At 38.6% G+C, this 25,956-nt stretch overlaps 1 protein-coding gene across 1 annotated transcript; it reads left to right on the top strand.

Annotated features, from left to right (window-relative positions):
• The first annotated feature begins 3,389 nt into the window (after positions 1 to 3,389).
• Positions 3,390 to 25,932, top strand: LOC146462875 (methyltransferase-like protein 27). The gene is made up of 4 exons (XM_085085051.1): positions 3,390 to 3,579; positions 18,605 to 18,751; positions 19,751 to 20,126; positions 24,562 to 25,932. The coding sequence occupies exons 2-4, from the start codon at positions 18,626 to 18,628 to the stop codon at positions 24,738 to 24,740; spliced, it is 681 nt and encodes a 226-aa protein (XP_084941177.1). The 5' UTR covers positions 3,390 to 3,579; positions 18,605 to 18,625; the 3' UTR covers positions 24,741 to 25,932.
• Positions 25,933 to 25,956: the final 24 nt, after the last annotated feature.

Below are 25,956 nucleotides of genomic sequence, written 5' to 3'. Positions count from 1 at the left end.
CGACCATCGGTAATTGAATCTCCTAACGTGAGCTTGGGCTGCCGATGTTGAGGATATGATGTAGGGCTCTCTTTTACGCATTTATAAGTAACTGTTATTCCCGTTTCTAAATCACACTTAATCACTCTAACTCACTCAGTACACCGTTCTGTCCGGGAGGAGTCCATAAGACCCATAACAAAAACGCTTTCGATTATATGGTGACTTAATCCCTTTGAAGCTCTTTGACAGCTACCCTGCTATCAGAGGTTTTTTTCTCTCAAGTCTTTTAGCATGTACGAAGTCGTTAGCGTCTCTAGTATTTCGCGTGGTCGACTTGTTTACTTGTCTCCCTCGGGAAAGTAAACGAACAGACTACGCAAAATAATTGAGACGTGAACGACTTCGTACGCGCTAAAAGACTTGCCAGAAAGAAACCTCTGATGGCAGGGTATTTGACTTTGAAAGCTATTCGAGCGCAAAACTTAATTAAAAGATGCAAACACTTGTCATTAATACTTTTATGAGAATAGTATGAGTGAAGACAAGATAGAAGAAATTGTTCTTTGATATTAGTGGTTAAAATAGTTAATTGAGATTAATTAGATCATGGAAAATCGGCATCGACTTGTTTTTTTACAATAACATTGAAAAGTACCAGCGGAATTGGCTATATTTCGCATTGAGAAAGCACGCGTGTTACAACTGACGTCAATTTTATTGTCTGTACTCTTATAGACAATAGGCTAACTACGAGACAATCAACATGCAAGAATTTTACAGTTAAATTGCAAAAGGCCTTTTTGATGCAGACTAAAAACAAGAATGCACCCCAAATCGGGACTAGAGGTAAATTACAACCAAGGGCCGCAGATTTTTAAGTTGACTGTCAACTGTCCATGTACCAAGTTGGCCGGGTATTCTGAAAACTACCCCATCAATGTATTTAATTAGGTAGGCTAGTTATATTAAGAAAGGCTTATTAAAGCCACATGTTTACATGGAAGAAATGAGAACGTATCCTCAACAAAATCATGTTGAATCGTTAGAAGCAGAAAACGGCAATTCATTAGAAATTCAAATGTTTCTAGCATATTTATAACTTACAAACTTTGAAGCAAACACCCAGGTGCTGAAAGAATTCAAGTGTATACCACTAGATCATAATTTAAACGTTCTCTTGTACTGTTTGAATGAGCGATGATGTCCCACACATCCTGCATCATTCATCTTTAGCAGGCTAAACAGATCACAGGTCCCGGGTGTTACGAAAACGAAGACCATCGAAAACGAAGACCTAAGACCTAAGACCCGGTCTTAGTTTTTGTACTACGAAAACTAAGACCCTGTAAAACAGAAACCCGTAGAAATTACAAGTTCAACACACATTAAGCAGCAGCAGCGTTTCTTTTCATTATTGCACTGCTAGTACTACTGGCCCGTCTTATCTGCCCTGTTTCGCTATGCGAGCTAATTTGGTAGTGAAATTCTTGAGGATTTCCTCGGGTAAACTTACCACGCATATTATTCTGGATCAGTAGGCAGAATTCGAACGCTAGCCGCTTTTGATTTATAGTTAGGATTGCGTGACAGAATAATAAAGAACGCGTTCTGTACAGAAAATGACTCTGGGATTCTGTCAATAAATAATTAATGTCTATGTATGTTGTAGCTAAAATAGATTCTAACAGTCGATAAGGCTTGTCTGCTGAAAAATTCTCGATAAAAAGTCAGCAGTTCTTTTTGCTGACATAGGGTCTTAGTTTTCGTAGTACGAAGACAAAGACTCCTGGTACTACGACAACTAAGACCAGGGTACGAAAACAAAGACCCTAGATTTTTAATTATGAATTACCATTAATTATAAGTTACGGAGTAACAAATCATTACGCCTCAAGGATGCTTCATATTCTCATTTTTTACAAATCACGGGGTCTACGCTATTGAAGAAAAATGCAATTAGATCTTCGTCTGATAAATCCTTAAAACTTTCACAATATTTTCTAATATCGTAAAATAAGTTGTTCCGTAAATCAGCATATGAGACGCAGTCGAAAAAGAAATGGTACTCATCTACATTATTTGAATAGCAGCATTGGCAGCTCCTTAACTCTTTTTCAATTTGAAGGTTGTGCTTTCTAACTCTAAATTTGGCAAGAGCCTCTTCTCCTCCTCCTCCCTCCCGTCCCTCTCCACTCCCCCCTCCCGTTAGGAAGGCCTGAAACCCAGGTTATGACCGCTATTACGAAAGATGTTCATCGCTCACAGCTTTAGCTTGGGATGCCTGTGGTTTTATTATTCGTAATTTTGCTTTCAAATAGGAAACGTTTTTCCCATATAAAAGCTTATAATTTCGCCTATTACGCAACGGTTATTATCGTACTTACGTGCATTTCACACTTTTTAAAATGTTTCGTGAATCCGCTTTGAGCCATTCTACTGGGTTGAAGTACTCCCAATTGACTTAAAATTCAATGATGTTTTTGGCATGGCTTGTGAGGTCCTTGTCCTCTTCCCATCGTCCCCCGCGCTCCTTGTTATTCCACTCGCTCCAGGCTCTTTTTTGCCTCGCTCGAGCGCGAAAGAGGCCTCTTGCGCTGCGGAGTCTGCGCCCCGGGGGACACTCCCTTATATGGGTTATATAGGTATGTGCGGCGCCAAGGGATTTTTCAGCCGCTTTGGTCATACATAGGGTATCGATTTTAGCTATTTTGCTGCCATTTTGGTAATAAATAGGGTGTCGATTTTTGCACTCTAGTCTTGAATTCGTTTTTTTTTTGTTTTGTTTTTGTTTTTGTTTTTTTGAAGAAGCTGCTTCTTCATCATGATGTTTACGGCAACTGTGTACGTGCTGCAACGGCTTGTCACGTGCTCCAGTCACGCGCTGGGATCCAGGGGTTATTGAACTGAAGTTGACCCGACACTATCAGGTCATAAATAGGGTATCAAATTTTTGGTCAGGTCATAAATAGGGTAGGGAAAATCACAGATTTTGGTCATAAACAGGGTAAGGGTTTTGGGAAGCGGGCCGCACACCCCTATCCAATATTTTTGGGAGTAACCCCACCCCCCCCCCCCCCCCCTTCCGAAGTCTACGGAGGACAGAGAAACAGCTAACAAAACAATTCGTGCGTGTCTCGTGACTGCAATTAGCGCAATAGATTATGGATGATAGGTTTCTGACATAAATCAAGAAAAGCAGAGAAAGCCCAAGCTACACCATAGACCTCTTTCGTCAATGGAGGGCTTAATTGTTATTCTTTTGTATGCATTTAAATTAGCCTTCCTGGCCTCGCTAGCATGTGTAAAAACAAAAGTATTTTCACTCAAAAGCGAGGTCAAGAAGGCTTATTTGCATGCACATAAAAGAATACTAATTATGCCCTCCATTATGAAAGAGGTCTATTGTGTAACACTCATCGTGAAACTCAAATTACAACGTGACGTTACAAAGGTCATAGAGCTTGGGTTACCTAATACCTGTGGGAAAAGTAACGCAAATTATATTATTCACTTCGAAGTCAGTACAGTTTCATGACAACAGCCGATTTCCTCACAACCGAAAGCACACTGTTTACAGTTGTTTCCTAAAGTAACAAGGTAAGTTTTATATTTCTTTGCTTCGAAAATTCATAAAATCCTTTTCCTCGTGGGGTTCAAGCCACTTCTTCGCTCCGGGCCATATATTATTGCAGCATACCGGGAGCATATTCGCCTTCTTTCTATCACAGGAAGGTTGTCTAATAAACCCGCACTGTATTAAGCGGTCCGTAATACTATGTTTTCAGTCCGTACAGTTCGTTCGGTCCGTGAACTTCACTCACGGTCCGTAAGGAAGAGTTTTAATACGGTCTGTAAATTGCATCACATTATGGGGAAACCGGTCGTCTTACGCATATTAAATAATTAATGAGACATGAGAGCAGAAAAGTTGACAGAAAGCTCCGCAATTAGAGCAAATTGATGACGTAGGCTCGCTGAAGCCGCCATTTCGCAGTACGAAAATGTACTTTTCTTCAGATGATAGAACAGCTTTTTGTAGTTGAAAGTCCATTCCAGCTATCGTTTTAGCGAAAAATCAAGCATAAAGGAAAAAGAACAAAAACAAGTTGTAGACTTCTCACTTTGAAAACTGTGCTTTTTGCGGTACTGTTAGTATGGGAAACGACCCTTGTTATATTCAAAAGTTAATTATCTCCAAAAAGATCCAAAAATAGGCAACAATCTTCTGATGATAGATCAGATTATTGAAGACATAACTCTTACCTTCACAAGAACCGGTTTTCTACGAAAAAAAAAAAAACAAAACAACAAGAACATTTTCGTCAAGCAGACGACACAATCGACTTGTGAGTCGCGCAAATTTAGTAAAACAAGCTTATACTTACGAGCAATGTCTAATCTTATCATTTGTACCAATTATTAAAAGAGATAAAAAACATGAAAAGTGATACGGCAACTCACTGGTCACATGTTGGTTGTAGTCTAATCATTTGTGCAAGTTAAAAAAACTGCTTGTGATATTTTTGACGAACTAACTGACTGAACTATTTGCCGGGCAAGCAAGCCACTACATATGAAAGATAATGACTTTACTGAAATATTTAACTCCAATCAGATCACACACCAAGTGTTGGAGAAAGAGACTGATCTTAATAAACTGAAAAATATAACATTCGATCCATTTTCACAATACTTAGATATGACGGAATCAGAAGATTTAAGCTTTTATAATGTAATCAAAAACGATATTGAGAAATGCGAGTACTATATTGAGGACAAATTCAAGGGTAAAACATCCAGTCGTTTTTCGGAGGAATCTCACTCTTCACTGTTTCATCTAATTACGAGAAGCTTGTTAAACAAAGTGGATGATCTGCATCAGTATTTAACAGATCTGAAATATAAGTTTTCAGTGAAACGTGGTTCCACAATGACAGTGAGACATTAATCCGTTTACCATGTTACTCGTTTGTCAAAAAACAACAGGAAAACATGGGCTATCAGATGTATACTGTTCGAAATGACTTGAATTTTCAAAAAGATAATGCCCTTGAGAGTATTTTTATAGAGACCCACATCAACGACAATGACAAAATTGTCATGGAGACCATTCATAGACCACCTAACAACAATTTTGATGACTTTGAAACGCATCTGAAATCGGTTCTTCAAACAGTAGATAAAGAAAAGAAGACATGCATGTATATATTTAGCCTGGTGGAGTTCCAAAATTACTTTTTAACAGAATTTTTGCTGATGGTTTCCGTATGAACGTAATAACCTTACGAATTCCTCATCCTTTCTGGACTTAAGGTTACTCCAAACCTTCGAGGGGCTACTTTTTGCCGAATGTTTATTTTTCGATCAAATTAAGGTTAATTAATTAAACTTACATTTTCAAAAACAAATTATTTAAAATCTTAAAACACGCGCGAGAACATTGAGAAAAAGGTATTTTCGTAAAAAAAGTTAAGAGAGAATGTCCGTGAAGACCGCGTGATATCGGTAAAATGTGGCACATGCTTCAAAAATCCAAAATCTTCATATTTTGCTCAGAGATACCCTGTGATAAGCCAACAAACGTGATATATTTTTTTTGTTCAAAGCTGGTTGTATTTTCAAGAAAATTCTCAAAAACTGTAACGGGCGCCGACCGTCATAAAATGGCGGAAATTAGTGCGTCGAGTAACAACACAAGACCTTCGCTCGTGCAAAGCGCAAAAGGAAGCACAGTTTTTTCAAATTGGTATATTTGTGCAAGAGACACTGACAAATAATTCAAGTCTAAAACCAGGATTGTTTACTTAACTGGAAATGCACGGCACGAGTTTGAAAATCACCAATATTTCATTGTTTAAAAATCTCATTTTGGAGCAGTTTTTCAATAAACATCTTTCCCATGCGGTATAACTCAGAAGCGCTTGAGATTAAGGTTGTGATTAGTGGAAATGGTCTTCTTTTCAAGGATATAAAAATTAGTCTGGGGCTCTTAACTTCTGCACAGAAAAAACACGCTCTATGTCGAGAAAAATCACAAACTCCACTTGTCAACAAACACAAATAATCGAATTAGTCTCTCTTATCGAAGCCAATATTCCAAGCAAATCTTAATGCGTAGCACCGTATTTGATTTGAAAGTCAACATTACAAGTTTACCTTGCAAAACTTGTGTCTGTAGATTGCTTTTCATCGCCACTCTCCCTTCAAAATTGTTATCTTCCCTTCGACCATGTTTCCCAAAGCACAAGTAATCAACAACCATACGTATGACTCCTGCATGAAACATTACAGTTCCTGACAGATTCAACCATATTTGAGTCCCCACACAGCTATAGCAAATAAAGTAACTCAATTGTACGATTAAGAACAATGAGTCAATTATCTATGGTCGCAAAAGAAGAAATTTTGCAGCCCGAAGAGGAATCGTCTGTACTGAATGAGACGATCATGTTTGTCACGCAATGAGACCGAGCGCGCAGGACACCCAACAAAACTAACCACCAGATTATATTTTTTTCCGTGACAGTTTGTCTGCGTCTACCGACTTCAAGCTTAAAATCCCCTAGCTGACATGGTACTAAATTTGTTACCAGCCTTTTTTCTTTTAGGATGGGATTTTTTGGTACAATTTTTTTAACAAGCAGATGCTTTGTACATCGTGCACGTGCAGCGGACAGAATAGTATCCCCTGGTGTCAAATGGGCACACCATCTCCAGCTTAATAGCCCGGCCTTGCCTGACTTTATCGACGAGACTAAAACAACAAAAGAGAACCGCCGATTTAAAGGCTGTGACAATTACTTCTTTACGATAAGAAAGTTCGCGCGTTATATAAGCTTCGCTCAAATAAATCAATCATTTATTAATATTATCTTTTACATTATTCAGATGTACACTACCCCCGTTTAGCGAAAGCTATTCATGGCGGGTAGTGTAACACGGGCCGGTGATGTAAGTGGTGTTAAGAAAGGAAGAAAAAAGAAAAAAAAACCCTTTTCTGAGTTTTTCGGTTGCTACTCAAAACTTTCTCCTCTAGGCCACTGTCTATTATTCGGCTTTATCCTGCAATATATCTATCACCTGAAGGTTAGCCTAACAGTGGTATAAATGCCACCAATGCTTTTAGCACTCAGCTTGTACGGCTAATGAAGAACATACTTAAAGCAAAAAGCAGATAAGAACCCGGAAAACGAATCTTATTTCTGGCAGATGCAGCCTAGACAAAGTGACTGAATCTTTTTCATGTAAGGCTGTTTGCGATGAACTCATGAATTTGTCAGTGACATGCTAAAAGACAAACAAATGTCACAGGCTTTAGAAGGACAACATGCCCTTTGTAACATGAGCTAGACTCGACCTACACAGTTCCATATGGCCGATGAATCCGGATTAATAGCAATTTACAGTCACGGCATATTCCTACCCAAAGCAACGATACTTATTAGGATAACGGTGCTCCTAAACATAAAATAACAAAAGGTTTCTAAATAATTATGATGAGAATAATGTTAAGCGCCGCAGGGCTCGAACCACGGCCGCACCCATACTCAGGGTCAGAAATTTTCAGAGAAGAAGGTTAGACCCTCAAATGGTTCGGATGGACAAGTTGAAATCTCCAATTTGGAGATGTAAAATAACCACTGTAATGAGCCCTGGAAATGACCATTCTCAGTACCAGCGATTAGTCTGAAGGACTTCTGAGAGAATATAATGAGACTACAAAATTGTGTAACTGTCAGAGTTCAGTTTATTTGAGAGAACTTAACGGAGTTCTTCACAGATTAGTAGCTACGGCTATAAATAGTATCCATTGTAATAATAATAATAATAATAATAATAATAATGATAATAATAATAATGATGATGATGACGTTTATAGTTGGGTTTCCAGGAAAATAAGCCTGTTGGTTTCATTCACGGAAAAAAGTTAAGTTCGTGATAAACATTTTAATTAAATTATCGCACACCAAAAACAGGCTGGTTATTAAAAATGCGAGCTTCTTGTTGCAAGTATATGTTAATTTTTTTTTTCGACTTACGGCTTTTCGCTCAGTTTGAAAATAAGACACAACTTTTAAATTTCATATTGACCTTCCCCTATCATGAATTAGCAAAACTACGTTGCCTTACGGGAAAATTTGTACCTGTTGGCTCTGGTACGTCTTAGATAGTCTTCGAAAGCGCCTTGTTGATACCGCGGTCAGCCTTGCGCGATTTCCCTTTGGGGTAGCTCGATAAGGTATCGTTGGGAACCTCTCCACCACCCAATGCCCAAAGAGGAGGGATGAACTGGACAGATGGTCATGCCCGAAATGTCACAAGGTGCAGTGAAAATTGAAGCCCGTGCAAAAATTAAGTTGATCTCCGACTCAACATCACTTACGCCGACAGACTGTGTGTGTGCTGACATGCTTTTTCCACATGAAAGCAACGGGAGGACAGGCCCGTAGCAAGGCTAAAACAACTGAGGGGGCTTGGCAAAATGGTGAAACAAAACTACTCTTCCCCCCCCCCCCCTCCCACTGTTACTCAAAAACAGACTGATTTGGGAGTTTAAGATGTAACGAGAACATCGAAAAACCCCGGTAGATTTAGTAAGTAAAACAATAACTTTACACCTGGATCACACTCTTAGGTTTTTGTTTTTACAGCTTTTACGACTTCAGATTGGTCGATTTCAATTCTTATTTCCGATTCACAAGATAGGAGTGCCTGTTAGCGAAGGAAACAGACAGGGAGTAAACAGACTATTAAAGGTTGTGAAAAGGCACTTGCAGCGTCAGAATTCAACATTAATTTGTTTTAATTATAAATTTTTGAGCACATTGCTTTTTAACTTCCAAAACTTCTGGGGGGGGGGCTCAAGCCCCCCCTGCCCCTCCCGCTACGGGTCTGGAGGATAAGGGCACTTTTTTCTTTTGCTCGACTTCGTTTATCTTGAGAGTACTGTCCCCCAGCTAACCTCTGAAAAGAGCAATTGATATCCATTTCATGCGTTATCCGGAAGGACAACGTGGCTGCGCGATCATCTGTTTGTTTAAAAATTTTGAATGACGGATTAGGATTGGTTCACCTTATCAAATTTGGTTTTCTTTGGTGTTGAGCGCCCCCACTTTTTCCTTCCCATTATTTTATTACTACTTTCCTTCTTCTAAATTTTACATTTGTTTCTTTCCTTCATTTCTTCCATTGTTGCTTGTTCGTTTTCTTTCTTTCTTTTTTTCTTTCCATCGTTCGGGCTGCTTTCTGTCGATCGGTGGGTCTTTCTTCCTTAACCTCTCTCGTTCTTTTTGGCGTTTCTGTCCATTTGTTTTTAGAATTTTATATCACAGAGTGTCTCTTTTAACAAACCAAAATTATTTCGTTATCCGCAAAACTTGTGTAACACCTGAAGGAATATTGGTAACCAAGCCTTCCTTGTGAGGAGTGTGATAAGCCATTGCGTGACATACAAATGATATGCATGGATTGAAGAAGTCAAAACGACGGTGTCGCTCAGAAATCAAAAATCTCGCTCAATGGTCATTTTTTTTACGATGAAACAACCTCAGTTGTACGTTAGAGAAAGATAGCAGCTATGGTGTGTTTGAAACTGCCAAGAATAGCGCCGATGTTTGTACAAGAGCCACCCGGGTATCGCTCAGATAGTTGTTGATTTCGTAAACTCGCTGTCAGAGGGAAGATGGTAATTTTGAAGAGAAAGCAGGAATGAAAACCAATCTACAGCCACTGTTTTAGCAAGGTAAACTTGTAATGTTGACCTTCTAATCAAATAGGTGCTAAGCACTAAGATTTGCTTGGAATATTGGCTTCGATAACAGAGACTAATTCGATTATTTGTGTTTGTTGACAAGTGGAGTTTGTGATTTTCTCGACATAGAGCATGTTTTTTTTCGTGCAGAAGTTAAAAGCCCCAGACTAATTTTTATATCCTTGAAAAGAAGACCATTTCCACTAATCACAACCTTAATCTCAAGCGCTTCTGAGTTATACCGCATGGGAAAAATGTTTATTGAAAAACTGCTCCAAAATGAGATTTTTAAACAATGAAATATTGGTGATTTTCAAACTCGTGCCGTGCATTCCCATTTGAGTAAACAATCCTGGTTTTAGACTTGAATCATTTGCCAGTGTCTCTTACACAAATATACCAATTTGAAAAACCCGTGCTTCCTTTTGTGCTTTGCACGAGCGAATTTCTTGTGTTGTTACTCGACGCACTAATTTCCGCCATTTTATGACGGTCGGCGCCCGTTACAATTATTGGTAATTTTCTGGAAAATAAAAGCAGAGCTGAACATAAGAAATACACCACGTTTGTTAACTCATCATAGAGTATGTCTGAGCAAAATATGAGGGTAATCAATTTTTGAACCCTGTGCCACCACTCACTCGGTCATGAAAAAAAGGCGCTCTTAATAAGTTTTCAAGGTGACATAATCTCTGTAAGGCGTGGACTCCCCAGCGACCTTTTCGCGGCAACGGCTTCATTTCAACTTATTAGCATTTTTTGTTTACACTCGAGTTTGAGTGCTGTGGTTTTGGAAATAGGCAAGTCAATTTCTTATCACTTTGCAGCACAGAAGGTGCTAAGTATCTTGAATCTTCCTAGACCAGTGAGCAATGTTTCGTGGACTGCACACACGAAGGCTCATGAGAAAGCTGTAAACGAGCTCCTCGAAAGAGAACTCAAAAACGCGATGCTACAACTGAAAAGTACTTCTTCTGTTCACTGATTCAACTTGAAAAGTGGGAAACTCCTATCCTTTTAATGCTACAAATGTAGTTTAATTGATATTGAAAGCCTTATATATTCTATTTTCAATCTTGTATAATAGAATGTCGATTTGAACTTCATTTTCATTTGAAAAATTCAAGCGAGTTTTTTATTATCTTGCACGCATGGAAATTATGCGTCAGTCATTAACGTCAGTGTAACCAAAAGTTGGAAAATTCATATCTTTTGAACTATTGAACGGAAGAAAACCATGCTTTAAAACGTTGTTTAATAAACTATTTGAAAACGTACTACCGAAATAGCTACACGTCGCCCCATGTAACGGAATCCACAGAGGTAATGGATTCCGGATTCCATCCCTCTGGATTCCCAACCCTCTGGATTCACTGGATTCCGGATTCCAAGCCTCTGGATTCCGGATTCCAATAATTTGGAATCCAGATTACGGCGTCCTTGGTTCTACTCGTATTTTCAGCTCTAGTGTAATAATTTAAACAAAACACGTACCTTTATCCCATATTGTAGTGGAACAATAAGTCATGATTCCGTTGGGAAAAAAATACCGATACCCTCTCATAGAACAAAACATTTCGAAAACGTCATTCTGGCAATTCCTATATACCATTTACATGATCAAAAAATATCGAGCAAGGTCACATGTAGTATTTACTGGCAATTCCTATACCGTTTACATGATAAACAAATACCGAACAACAAATATTGACGGCTGATGTTCAAACTTAGTTACAATATATAACGTAACTTACTGCATAAATCAGTGGCATCAATGGAAAGTTCAAATGATGCATAAGCTATAAATCTAAACGTTCGTTCCCTTAGTTTATTAGGAAAATGATTTCCCTTAGAAATTAATGCACGTCACAAAAATCAGAAAGCTTTTGTCATTTGATTTTTAGGAAGTGCCTTAACTAAATTTAAAAAGTTTTACTCATCGTCCATTTGAGCGTTACAGTAAAGATCATGATGAGTGGCGCTTTTTGAAAGGGTTTTGCTTTTGACTCTTTCATTAAGCATGGTTGCGAATGGTTGCTAATTATATTAAAGCCTGGTTCGTTTCACTAGCGAAATATGCACAAGTATTTGCATAACGTCGCTATGTCATTGTCAAAGCGGGCATATAAGCATAAGTACTATAAAAGCTTTAAAATATCCAGAATTTCCCTTTTTGTTATGCTTCCTATTATGATTATGTTCCTCTTATGCTAGGGAAAACCACATATGCAAAGCATAACCAGAAAGGACTATTACATCTGATAATATAACAATCCTTCTTGGTCATTTCGCGTAAGCTGTCACATGCATTTATTAAAAGGTGGCTGTTCAAAGCTATGCTGATGTGTGTATTTTGGGCCTGTTTTCGATGACTTAAAATCGTATGCCGCTTTCGCTTCCGCTTATGTCCCTAGTCAAAACTCACAAAACTAGGCATAAGGAGGGCGCTTTACCTCTTCCATTCCGTGCATGAGACTTGTATAATTGTCGCTACCAAAGATTTTGTATCAGATCGGAGAATATCACGGCACGACCGCATGACCGAAGGAACAGCACCAATTGCCAATTTCACGGTTGTTTTTCCGAATTGGGGGCTTCTCGTTTTTCCAAGACTATAAAAAGGGTGATTGTACAGGGGCGTAGCTACCTGTACGCACATACGCACGTGCGTACCTGAAAAATTCGAAAATATAATAAAATGAATAAAAAGCAAATAAATAAAACCTAATTTGGTAAAAAACACAATTTTAATCAATTCAAGTCACTTAACTCAGCATGTGTCTTTAAAATAATTTTTATAAAGCAACGGAGTGTGTTTTTTCACATCCGAATGTCGGTTTCCTCAGAGAAGCGACGTGATTAAAATAAAAATTTCAGGAAATCTTCAAGACCTGACGGAATATGGTGTGGAAGACATCTATAACCACTATGGCGAAGACATGCTGATGCATATGTCCCTTGATGAATTCAAACGAGAAGTGACTAGGTGGTGTCATAAGGGGCTGTTGGTTGAAGATGGCATCCCACTGACCTTGGTGGAAACGTTGGACTTTTCTATCCCAGAATTGTACCCTGGAATTACTGTAGCAGTCAAGTGCGGAGTTTGAGCAGCATAAAGAGGATTAAGACGCCACTTCGGAGTGATATGTCTGATGCGAGGTTACTTTATCCTCTCTATTGGTAATCCATATTCACAAACACAAGGAAATAGACCCAAATGAGGTTATTTCTGTCTTTGTTGGAAGGAAAGACAGACGATATTTTTAACGGTAAACCATTATATCCCTTATGCCTTTATGTGAGCTAAAGTATCTAAAGTTATATTAATTTACAGTGCCTCAGGTTTTTTGCTCTTGCCTGATGGCGATGTAGATCTAGACATGTACACTTTGATTGTTTATTTGTATATTTACACTGAGTAAGCGCGTACTTAATGCTGCTCAAAAACAATGATGTCGCCCGCAGTGGCAAAAAGTGCTCATTTGTGAATAAAATCCTGAGATACCGCTAGCTTGTTGGCTTAATGAATGAAGGAATCAAAGCACTTCAATGAACCCAAGGAAGCAGCAAAGAATTTGACGACGTATTTGCCATTTCATATCACGCTTACACTCACAGCATAACCTCACTATCCTGACGATAAAGAAAATTTAATCATGGAATCATGGCACGCGAAAAAAAAAAAATGAGGGGAGGGGGGGGGGGGGGCGGTGGAGGGGTATTTGGAAAATTGTGCGTACCTCTGGAAAAATCCTGGCTATGCCCCTGTTGTAGACAATGTTGCGTCGAATTATTAAATTTAGATTATTCGTGATTATTAAGTTATCGAAAGTTAGCTATCATAGCTAACTGCTCTAACTGAACTCTGAGCTAGAATTAACATTTTAATACGTTTAATTATTTGCGTCGAAACGTTTACTTGTAAAGAGTCAAAATGGTGTTTTATCCTACTAGCTAGTAATTCAAACAAAGCACCGTACATATTTGTTCTTTAACCATCAGTTTTACTTGAGTTTTACCGACCATCGTTTTTCTGAGTATGTCAAAGACCTTAGATCGCTTAGCGCTTTGAGTTTTTGGACTCTTAAGAAAGAAAACATCGAGAGAAAAAAATAAAACGAAAAGCCCATAAAAATGAAATAGTTTTTAATTAATCTGCCTTTTCGACGATTCACTCTTCTGATTTAAAGTCGTAAATCAACGGATCAAAATAAAAAATGGAGCCCCAAAACTATAGAAAACTGTTCCCTCGCGTTTTTCTTAAAGTCAACAAAGTTTCTTCTGCAGAAATGTCGAGAAATTCAAGTATCAACATGTCATTCAAGCCTCTGAAGTTTCATTTTGCTTCTAATTTTGGCTTCAACTACTTTTTGCTCTGTTCAAATAAATACTCTCAAGAATCAGACTCGAGATCGATCGAGAAGTCACTTTAATTTCAATTTGAGGACGGATTTTCTTTTCGGATTCTTTTTGTCTTCACTTATCCGACACGTATTTCTTATTGCAGCCTCAATCAATCATATAAACAATATCTCGAAATATCTTAAAGCTAAACTTCTGTAAACTTACCTGTCTTCCTTTGATTTGTGCTTTCCCATAGCCGAAGTGAAGTTAAAAACCACTTGGTTCGACTTGATACACTTCAAAAAAACTTCCGATGCAAGCACTCGAAAGCGTCAACTACCGAATCTTCGAGCATCTTTTTTGTCGCATGTGCTTTGAAGCTGACGTCAAGAGGAAAATATCCCCCACGGGGAGAGGTGTGTCCTGCGTGGACAAGTTCGAACACGTGTTTCGAGTGTCGCAAGTGTAGAAGAGTCAGAGGTAGACCGCTAAACGGTGACTGCGAAGAAAAATGGAAGAATCTACCAAGACAATTCGACACAAGTGGATTCCGACACAAGTAGATTCCGGATTCCAAAACTTTAGTGGATTCGGGATTCCAGCTCACTGGATTCCGGATTCCAACTTAAAAAATGTCCTGGATTCCGGATTCCAACAAGAAAATTTCTCTGGATTCCGGATTCCGGATTCCGTTACATGGGGCGACTTTTGAGTACTGGATGGCAAATACACTGTATGTGATTAGGTACATCACACTTTTAATTGACTTCAGGCAAGGGAAGTACTCAACCAACACTCTGATGAATAGTATAATATAATCTTTTCTCTGATCTTGCAGCTCTTGCTTTGACAACAGATAATTACTATTGTCAATCTCCCCAATATCCTGAATGATTGGCACAGTGTTGTTGAGACCTTTGCTGGACACCCTGTCAAAAGTAATGAACTGCGTAAATTATCCAGCGCTTGTGGAAGTTTGTTGTCCCTTGATAATAATGTTAGCTAAGACCTAAAAATCAAAATTGGCAAATGTGACTCTTAGTTCAAGCCCTTCCTGGACTCTGATGGTCTACCAGGGTACAATCTAGGTCATGAAGCATATTGTGTAATGTTTGGTGGGAAGCCTAGTGAGCTGCATTGATCAAAGGTCTAGAACAATAGAAATACACATTCAAAATAAAAATTCAAAATCATATAAATTTGTTATATCATCAGTTACAAAACTATATCTAAAGATGTTTCAAACTTCTGTTTAGCTGGTTAGCAGAATAAACAATAAGGTTAGTGATGTTTCTTTAACCCATAAAATAGATTAAAGAGCAATTATTATTTTTTTGGGGGGGTCTAAAAAGCATATTTGACTGTAAAACGTTATGTTTCATGAGTTAAGCAAAATCACTCTATAATTAACAGTTTTTAACAATACTTAACAATACTATACTTGATGAGATAATGGTTACAAATTTTTGTTAGTTAACCGCAATGGGGAAGGGGAAAGGAGTAAAGGACCCATTGGAATCCTTGGAATGTTCAACATATATATTTTATAGACTTGTTATTCTTTAGTAATATTCAACGTGGTTTTTTTGCAAGCCAGTAATTTGTAGTGTCTGAAAGTTTTTCTTTTGTTTGTTTATCAGTGCAGAATAACAGTAAACGATATGATTGACTGGGAAGTATAAACTTTTATGGTCAAATCTGCTGGCTGCGACAAATTTCTTGTTAATATTCTGACTGTCTAGTAATAATAATAACAGTATAAAAATTTATATTGTGCAACTTTCCCTAAAGATGATCAAGTGCATTTTACATATGTGTAAGGATAACAGAAAAGTTAGATCATTTTTACTTACATATTAATGTACAGCACATTAACAGAGTACAGTTAAACTATCGTTACCTTTAAATTTCGCCATCTTAATTTTAAACTCAGTGTTCATTATATGTTTGGTTATAAAAAAACTCCAAGCAATAAAATAACTTCTGTATTTTAAGATTGAGGAGACTTAATATTCATAAGCGCCATGGTTCCTTTTAAGCCTCCTCTCCACTACTTCAGTGTATTTTTTCTTTTATTTGTTTGTCTGTGTACGTGTGGGAAATAAGTAAATGTAAAGATTTTTAAAGTACCTAAACATTTCGAAGTTCAGCTTTCTTCAGTATTATCTACACCTGTTTTAGACTGGTGAAGTTGGGTGGCTCTTCACTGTCGCAGGGTGTTTACTTTCTTGCAGAGAAGATGGTTTTAAGTAGCAGACAACAAGTCTTTATTCTCATTACTGCCCCTCTACTGTAAAAGTAAACTTCAAATCTGTATCTAATATTACATTTCAGATTAAACTTTCATCTGAAGGTAATCTACAATGTATAAACCACGGCCTTTTACACTTTTTAGGACAAGTAACTAATTGTTCTTATTTTGCATGCAACATCAGTGGAACAATCAGAACAAAATCTGACAAAATCTCTCAAAATCACTCAAAAAATCTCTCAGAACAAAATCTCTCAAAATTTGAGAAAAATGTTCCACGCCCCATTATAATGCTTAAAATAAAATAGATTACCTCCGCCTCTATGTGGGAATTTTTTTCTGAGTGGTTAGCTAGGCCTTGGCAAGATGGGCGGTGACTGAAAAAAGTGAAACTTTTGCTCTCGTGTGCGGCGTTTGGTCTTCTTGGAGATATCTTCAGCGTTTCCCTTGTGGCAAAACCGAAGGGTAAACGTCAGCCTGAGATGGACTCCGTTCCACAACAGATCACTTCATCAACAAATTTTCATCCACAATTAGGTTTATAGATGTTAGAGAACTTCTCTATTTTTCCATGATAACCCTCACTAGTGAATAATATGCTCGACATATTTTAGTTGAATCGACACCAATGTCCTCTCTATTACGTTTCTGTTTCCTCACTTGCGAACGGCTTCACCAACACCTTATCCTACGACTTTTGCTCCAAAACTGACTGATATAATGATTTTTCCGAAAATAATTTTTTGCAACGGTGATAGTAATCAGTTTAAGCTGCTTGAATTTTGCCTTGTTTTACCGTCGTATGACGGTGGTGGCAAACTTCCTACGCTAAAACGGCTGATGTTTTGTCGGCGAGAAATTGTTACACTGACATAGTTCAAAACCCGTCTTTGAAGTGGAGTGTTTCTAATTTTTGGTGTGCTTTAAAAATGGAGGCGATAGAAAAAAAAAATAAATAAAAAAACCGTGATACACACATAAAAATTACAAAAACCAGGGTTTGACATTTCAAATCTCCCTGCAAAACAAGGAAGTTGGTTGGGGGGGTTGCGGTTTGGTTAACTTCCGCAAATGGCCAACGGACTTCCTGTCGGTTTTCCATTGTTATGCAGATGACCAATCAAAAAAATTATATTTTTCCATTATCCCAGTGTCTCTACTGGCGACCACCCGCTGACCAAAAAGCCAGAGGATTCTGGATACGAGATTGCATCTACTTTGTACCGAGTCTCTTTCTGCGGCGGCGACAACGAGTACATTGCAAAACAGTGGAATTTAATGATCAGAAAGACAGACTGACTGGTTTTATTGAAGATACTTTTGCAGATAAAACACTGAATTTCGTGACTTTTACAAGCATTTTCGGAATAATTACAACAGATAATAAACTAATCAAAGTACAATACAAATGTAAATTATCTAACAATGCAATGTACATCATCTAGCAAAACAATGGCCCTTATACAACTGACTTTTTGGTACATTTCGTTGCTGTTCTCGGTCAAACAACAACGGCCTGGGAAATGACAATTGCCGGTGAGCACACGGCAATTTTCCATTCTCTCTCTTAACTGGAACGCTCTTCCTACTTATTCTGTTCCTGGAGAGTCTCGTTACAAGTTGAACGTGTTGCCATAATTGCGAAGAATTTGTTCAAGTAACGTGAACTTATATTTTCAAGTGACGTTTTCGTCGTCGGCACGGTAGTAGCTGCTTTAACTCTCTATTGGCCGGGATGTCAAGGGGGCTTCGCTCGAAAGGAATGGAATCACCATTGCGAAAGAGTCGAAAGGGTAGTGAAATTAAAAATTTCAGTATTTTAAAGGGTCGATAAAGTAGATTGTTGGAGCAAATTAAGGATAGAAACCCCGTTTCGACTTTACAAGGGAAAAGTCTGGGAACGAACCAGTGAATTAAAAGCAAGTACTAGCATTAGAATTTGAGCAAATAGGATTAAAACTTAGGCTACCTGTTGTCAAGAACAAAAATGACGAAACTTGCAGAGGACCACACGACGCACAAATAAACTGTTCTGAATACGTTTCGTTTCCGGGTCTCTTGTAGTAGAGATGCACTTTCCAGACGTCACTTTACGCCTAAACAGACCAAATTGATGACAAGGCAGACACTACGGCAAAGGGCTTATTTATTTGAGTCAATATTTCAACAATGAGTTACAATGAACAAGAATTACCCCCCCCCCCCCCTTTCAAAAAAAGGCACCCTGGTTTATTTATTCAATTATTTACAAGTTGTTGTTCTTTTACAAATGTTAGGAAATATACTTGTCATAAACAATGGATTATAAAGAAGGTTTTGCTTATGCTAAGCACTATAGCGGACGATTGTCAAATCTAACCGACAACTCAACTGACGATGATATCAGAGATGTTTATAGCGATTGGGCAGTCGAGTATGACAAGGTAAGGACATAAATAATAATAATATTAATAATAATATTAATAATAATAATAATAATAATAATAATAATAATAATAATAATAATAATAATAATAAAAACAATAATAATGATGATGATGATGATGATGATGATGATGATGATGATGATGATGATAATTGCCATTTATACAGGGCTGATTCCATGTAGCCCATTAGCGCTTTACAATGTCTAAGAAAATTAGAAAATTTGGTCATTATCTGAGAACCAGGGGCGGCTAGTTTATCTGAGAACCAGGGGCGGCTAGTCGGGTGGAACGAATTTTCGTGGGCGAAAAGTTTATAGTAAATTTTCGCCCACGAAAATCCCTTCCACCCGACTAGCCTGCCCCTGGGTTTCCGAGGATGGCATTTGGTCTGTAAACCCATCTGGCAACGTGTTCCAGAGCATGGGTGCCGCAACAGAGAATCCTCTTGAACTGTAGCTTTCAGGGGCCCATTTCTCGAAAGTCCCGGTAACTTACCGGGCCCGATAAGTGATTTTGATGATAAATGTTTCTTAAAAGAAGTCAATTTTTGTTAGCTTTGAATACTAAATTTTAAAATCTTATAATTCTGTGAAAACATTGGCCAAGTACCATGTCTTTAATCACTGTGTAACCGGCGAAAAAACATTTGAAAATAGACTTATCGGGCCCGTTAAGTTACCGGGACTTTCGAGAAATGGGCCCCTGGTTATACTCTTGTTTGGCTAAATGACATCAATAGATGATGTGAAACTTTGAAATTTCATAAATGTAAACTGCAGAGTAAAGACTGGACAGATGCAAGACCATCACAGTTGTGAACACAGCTTAAGCATATTGGGGGAGGGGAGGGAGGGCAACTCAACTTCCCATGGAGTTTTAATGACTTATTAGAGATGGGGGAGTTAAACGCGCTTTTTAAGGTAACATGGTTACCCCTTTGCCGTCATTTTAATTATTTTGTTACAGTAACTATGAAGTCCTGTGATTTGATTGCAGGATCTAAGCGCAGCTTGTTGTGTATTTCACAAACCGATGGTAGATTGTTTAGATGTTGCTATCAAAGAAACTTTCCAAGACAAACCAAAAAGCGACATCAGAATAATGGACGCAGGAGCTGGAACTGGCCTGGTCGGTGTTGAGCTTCATAGACAAGGTTACAGCAACGTGGATGCTTTGGATATTTCACAGGCGATGTTAGACGAGGCGAAAAAGAAAAACGTCTACAAGAAATTCATCTGCGCCGCCCTCAGTGACCAACGGACTCCTGCTGTCGAGACTGGTCAATATGATGCTCTGATCTGTGTGGGAATGCTTGTGTTTGCGCATGTCCGCCCAACCGCTTTTGTGGAGATGATTAGAATGGTTAAGAATGGTGAGTAAAGAAAGGGTGCTAATGGGGGAGGGCGCAGAGGCCAAATTCATGAAGCCTCTTCCAAGTTTAAATGTATCTGAATTAATTGCTTCTTAACGGTAGACTGTACTATTGCTGGACTGGCGATAGACTTTCGTCAAAAAACAATATTTGGAATATATCTTAACTTGGGAGGGCCCCGTGAATCTGGCTACTGATTTTTTCGTTTCGCGAAACAACAAAAGATCAGCAAAACTCTGTTGTTTAACAAATCGACGGCAGTTTTTGTTTGGTCAATACTCTTATACTGAGATCTTAAAATAACGTCAAAAAATGTTCAAAAATCAAGTGGAATCACGACTCCGCAGGCGAGTGGTTTCACTGCCAAGTTTTGAACGTCAATTTGATGGTCCATACTCTTATAAATCTTAAAATAACGTCAAAAAATGTTCAAAAATCAAGTTGGAACCACGAGTCCGCAGGCGAGTGGTTTCACTGCCAAGTTTTGAACGTCAATTTGATGTCTATAAGAGTATAGACAATAGAAATCTGCTGTCGATTTTTCTTTTACAATAACGTGGAAAAGTACGAGCGGAATTAGTTTAGACAAGAGCTACGAGCCAATCAGCGCGCGAGAATTTTGACAGTTGTTGTAAAACTCAAATTATTATTCAACAGATTGTGACAATGCCCAAATATGGTCATGGTGAACTCAATATACGTCGCCCGCACACAACAGATATCCTGCGATATACGTAGTTTTCGTGCGTCGGGAATTGAGAAAAATTGCAGAGCATTTTCAAAAAGTAACGACCTCGCAAGAACACCAAACTATTAATAACGTTGTTTTGTACTGAACATAAAGAAGACAACCAAGTTTGCTGTTAAGAATTGTAATGGTTAGTGCAAAATCGACTGCTTATGCACCAGTCAATGTAAACCCCGGCACCCCCCCGGCCGGAACATAGCGGGGCATTTGACAAGCGTTCACTGTTAAAGTTGCAAAATGCCCCGCACCCCAAGGTCAGGTTTTTCCTCTAATTGAAGCTAATGACCCCGCTCATATCCCCCGCTATTATTGAAAAAAAGTGGAAGACACAGGCTAATGTAAATGGTTTAAACTTTATTTGTCAAGAAACACGCGTCACCGCATACAATACTTTTCAAGTGCTCATTCAACTATTCAACTTTATTAGGTGTTTGTATAAATTTACATGTACAATTTCTTGGCGACGGCCAGGATGACAAAAAGAAAGAATGACTTTAACTGCTAAGTAAGAAAGCAGATTGAGCTATAAGATCAAAGATACAAGAATAAGGAAAGGTTTCTGGGAGGACTTTAATAATAAAGAACTTTTTTGAGCTTCTTGAAAGGCAACACAGGAGAAAAGACAAGGAAAACATGAAATAGGGTAGGAAGGAAAAGAATGAAAAAACGGTATACAACGACCTTAAAGATGGATGGTATATTCAGCCAAAGATATAAGGTGATTAAGATAAAACGACTCTTACCTTCTTTTCAAGGCCAAAAACCGCCATCTTACTGGATTAGCGATTCTTGACCCAGTCAAGAATTGACATTGACATTTCGGTGGAAAATACCCCGTCCACTTCCCCGCTGTTCTTGGATGGTGTGCAAAAGAGGTCAAAGTCCCCGATACCTGCGGCCCTTTCGCTCGTCAAATAACGGAAAATTCCCCGCAAATGCCCCGCTATGTCCCGGCCGGGGGGGTGCAGGGGCTTACATTGACTGGTGCATTACCTTTCTGTTTATGAACTGGCAAATTACAGTTCAGCAAAAACGTTTGATATATTTTTCGCTAGACTTTTGGATTGTCCCGTGTTATAGGGCTCAGAAATTACAAACAGTACATGTATTTCCTTAGATTGGTTCTCGCAACCGTTAAAATAGATCTCGACTCGCAATGAAGAGATGGAGAAAACCACCTGAGAAAATCTGAGCTCGCACTGAAGTGTCTCGAGAAATTTTCGCTTTCTGTCAGACAAAAAAGAGACGGAGTACAAAGCAATTATTCTCAAAAGCATCAGAGCCGCTTGAAAAATCGTTTAGTTTCATAAAAGATCCAGAGTTCTTGCAAGCAACAAGGCACTAGATGCGTTTGTCAAAACACTGAGGAAAGATCGTGAAATTGCTTGCGTACAATGCGTAGTAAACAAAGAAACACTCACCCGAGAAAATTCGTTGAAAAGCTTTTCCAGTCTGTTCAGCTCGGCCCGGCTGACACAACAAATCCTTCGCAGCCTCAAAATACTGTCTGGTTTTAGCTTTTGAGGCAAGAAATTTGTGGACAATTTTGCCGGAGCGATTGGCGCACTAGACGAGTGCTCATCTTTATAATTTGATGCAAAACGCTCTCGATTTCATTCAAACTTGAACAAAGCTGCCGCGTTCATTCATGCCGGTCAGCGGGCGGGAAAATGTTTCAAGTTTCTTTTTTGACAAATAAAGATCGCGTCCATCTTTTTTGCTATAAGCCTATGCTTTGTTATCAATGTGTTGAATAATAAAACAATTATCCCGCTCAATCTTGCGGAATATCGCCTGATTTTAGCCAACTCAGCCTAAGGCCTCGTCGGCTAAGTAGAGACATTTAGCACCAGGGTTTTTGCGTTAACGGCAAACCGGAAACTGCAGTTTCAGGTTAGGCGTTTGGCGTTTGACGTTTATGGCTTCTACCGCTTTAGCTACACCGATCACTTGAAGTGGCCGCCATATTGAATTTGCGAACAGCAGTAGTGCTCTTTTTCATACAGCAACATAAAGCTCCATGTTCGCTCTTTCGCGTTAGTTTACACCTAAACATCAACATAAAGACTTGCTACATACAAATCTGACATTTTTACGTTTCAAAAAATTGAAAAGTGCGACTCAAATCGCTGAGGTAAATGACTTACGTGAAAACTTACCTCTCCACGTTGAAAACGCACGTTGAAAACCGCAAACGTAATTATAACGTCAGAGCCTCGTCACGTGATCTCTAGCCGTTCGCCGTCTGAAGTTTTTGCCGAAAAGCCTGGTGCTAAATGTCTCAAATATCAGGCGATATTCCGCGCAATTTCGCAGGATAATTGTTAAATAGAGGCGCGGTGGTGTTGTGATTTAATAGCGCTTCGGTCCATTGGGACTTTGGGTTGGAAGACCAGAGGGTCGCGGGTGTCCATGCATTAGAAATTCAATTAGAATTCTATTACCTCTCATGGGTGATACGCGGCTCACACGCTGTTGTCTTTGTGGCATATTGTTTTTCTTAGCCAGGCCAGTTTACTCCACATTATTGTGTCTCTTCACCCAGGGTACTTAAGTGACATGCTGCTGAGGATATATCGATGGACTAGCATCTCATCTAGGAAAAAAACAGGCTCGAAATGCAAGTTTATCTTTTACCATATAACCGTTATCTTGAAAACCCTCAGCTCTGTGTTTCATACTTACAAATACATCCTCAGTTTCATACTTACAAATCTCAAGTAACATGCAATTCACTGACCTGCCCCAATCATTGCATAGCTTAAATGTTGGCAACTTTGTAATGGGCCCGCATAGAGATAGATAAAGATTGTGGATAATCATATGGCAGCCAGAAGGCTGAATTGTTATAATTATTTACATACATTTGTAAATATAAAGAATATTTAAAAATTAAGCATCATCAACTATTTACAGACATATTTAATAATTAAATAAAAAATGAATAAATAAGAGATAATTTTAAAAATGTTTAAAATTGGGAGAAGGAAGAATCTAAAAAGTCCGTCAATAAAAATGAGTTTTTATAAATGGATATAAATGGATAAGAGGGTTAGTTTATAAAGAAACTGTGTCGCTGCGTCGTGGGGGTGGGGGAGGACAAACGTATGTTTATTTTTTCACAGCAGTGTTGATACAGTAATTCAGCCACCGTAAAGAGATACGAGTGCTGACGTTTACAAGTGTTAGCCCTTCGTAAGAGCGTAAGAGCGAATCCGTTCTGATTCAATGAAGAAATGATTCCCTTTCGTAAGAGCGTAAGAGCAAATCCGTTCTGATTCAATGAAGAAATGATTCCCTTTCGTAAGAGCGTAAGAGCAAATCCGTTCTGATTCAATGAAGAAATGATTCCCTTTCGTAAGAGCGTAAGAGCAAATCTGTTCTGATTCAATGAAGAAATGATTCCCTTTCGTAAGAGCGTAAGAGCAAATCCGTTCTGATTGAATGAAGAAATGATTCGCCTTTGAGGTAACGCTTGAAACGTCAGCACTCGAGTCTCTTAACGGTGGCCAAATTACCTTACCAACTTTGTTGATACAACCAAACATACATATATAAATGGCCAAGTACGAAACGTAGGCGGATGAGTATCAATCATCGTCATTGTTGCAGTTTCCGTGTAGCGTCTAAAATTCAAATTCAAGTGACTGGATTTTGATATCTGCATTTGTTTCCTGATCGCGCCAGGTGGACTGATTTGTTTCAGCATGCGCTCAGCCGATAGAGAAGCGTACGGAGAGAAAATGGTCGAGCTAGAAAATCAAGGAAGGTGGAAACTCTTTAGTGAAGGGAAAGTTCCTCATTATGAGAAGGAAGACATGCCAAGAGAGTGCAGTGCGTTTGTTTACAAAGTCTCCGAGAGCTGAACAAGTTTCAGAAAATTGAACAAAATAACAAACCATAAACGTCGTGCCTCCTTTGTTTCTGGCATGTTTATTGAGTGTTTCCAAAGAGAGAGGGATGGCAAGATGATGATGATGATGATGATGATGATGATGATGACAATCTGTTGACAGAGGGTCCACGTCAGAAAAGTAGTTTTCAGTGGGGCATAACATAAATAGCCAAAATTAAGTGAGATGGGTCAAAACTCCGATGACGCTTATCTGGCTAGCTGTAAACGTGAGATTTCCCGCCGTTTAACATTATCAGGAACACTGATTATTCATCATACTTATAGCACAGAGGTATATATGCGCAGTTTATGACTATGCGGAGAGAGCAGAGTTTACCAAGGGATGTTTTAAAAATTCAAAAAGGAAAGTGCGGTTAGTCGGGCGTTTTTCAGATATGACTATGCGACAAAAATTCGAAAAAGCTTTAAAGTATAAAAAAACGTATTGCCTCATTGTTCATTGTTTTATGTCCTTTTTTAACTTTATAAATACTTATCATTGACACATTTTATCACATTTTAGCGTTCATGACATTCTTACCGATTTTTAACTGTTTGTAATATATTTAGGCTAAGATTTTTATTTTTTACTCGCGCTTGAAAATGGCCTCGTAGAAGTGGAAAGGTCGTGACAGGATAAGGAAAATGTTTGTTCGGAGATGACGATATTGGATGCAGTCACTTCGCACCATAGCAAAAAGAGCGATTCAAATCCAATTACTGAGTTTGGATAGCGGGAGAACCGGGAGATGGGATTTCAGTAAAACGTTTTTTGGAACGGGGAAGCTCTGAACAAACTCGCTTGGGGAGATCGAGCTACCTCCAGCACTTTTAAAAGGATCATTAAGTAACAAGACTGAACTCACAATTGTAAATGGTTTGAACCCAGGAGTCATGTCATAAGTACGTAAATTATGATCATCTGGGTGAGTGTAGTCCTGAGAGGGACTGTTTGTGGTGACTTTGACTGACGTTTCGACAACCTGAGCGGAAGTCATCTTCTGAGTCAAGTGAATTGTGGAACGTCAGTAGGTGGTATATACGTCTCTGGTTGTTACTGTTGTTACAACATTACTCTTTTTATCAGCTAAATTACAGCAAGCTGTCTCATTTTACCGTATTACGATTACAGCAAGCTGAGCAATTAACTCTATGACTTCAGTGTAAATTTAACTAGACAGAACCAG

The sequence above is a fragment of the Pavona decussata genome, unplaced genomic scaffold (assembly GCF_977016875.1).
Source record: "Pavona decussata unplaced genomic scaffold, jaPavDecu1.1 SCAFFOLD_184, whole genome shotgun sequence".
NCBI classification, from domain to species: Eukaryota; Metazoa; Cnidaria; class Anthozoa; order Scleractinia; family Agariciidae; genus Pavona; species Pavona decussata.
This window is presented reverse-complemented; position numbering and strand designations above follow the sequence as displayed.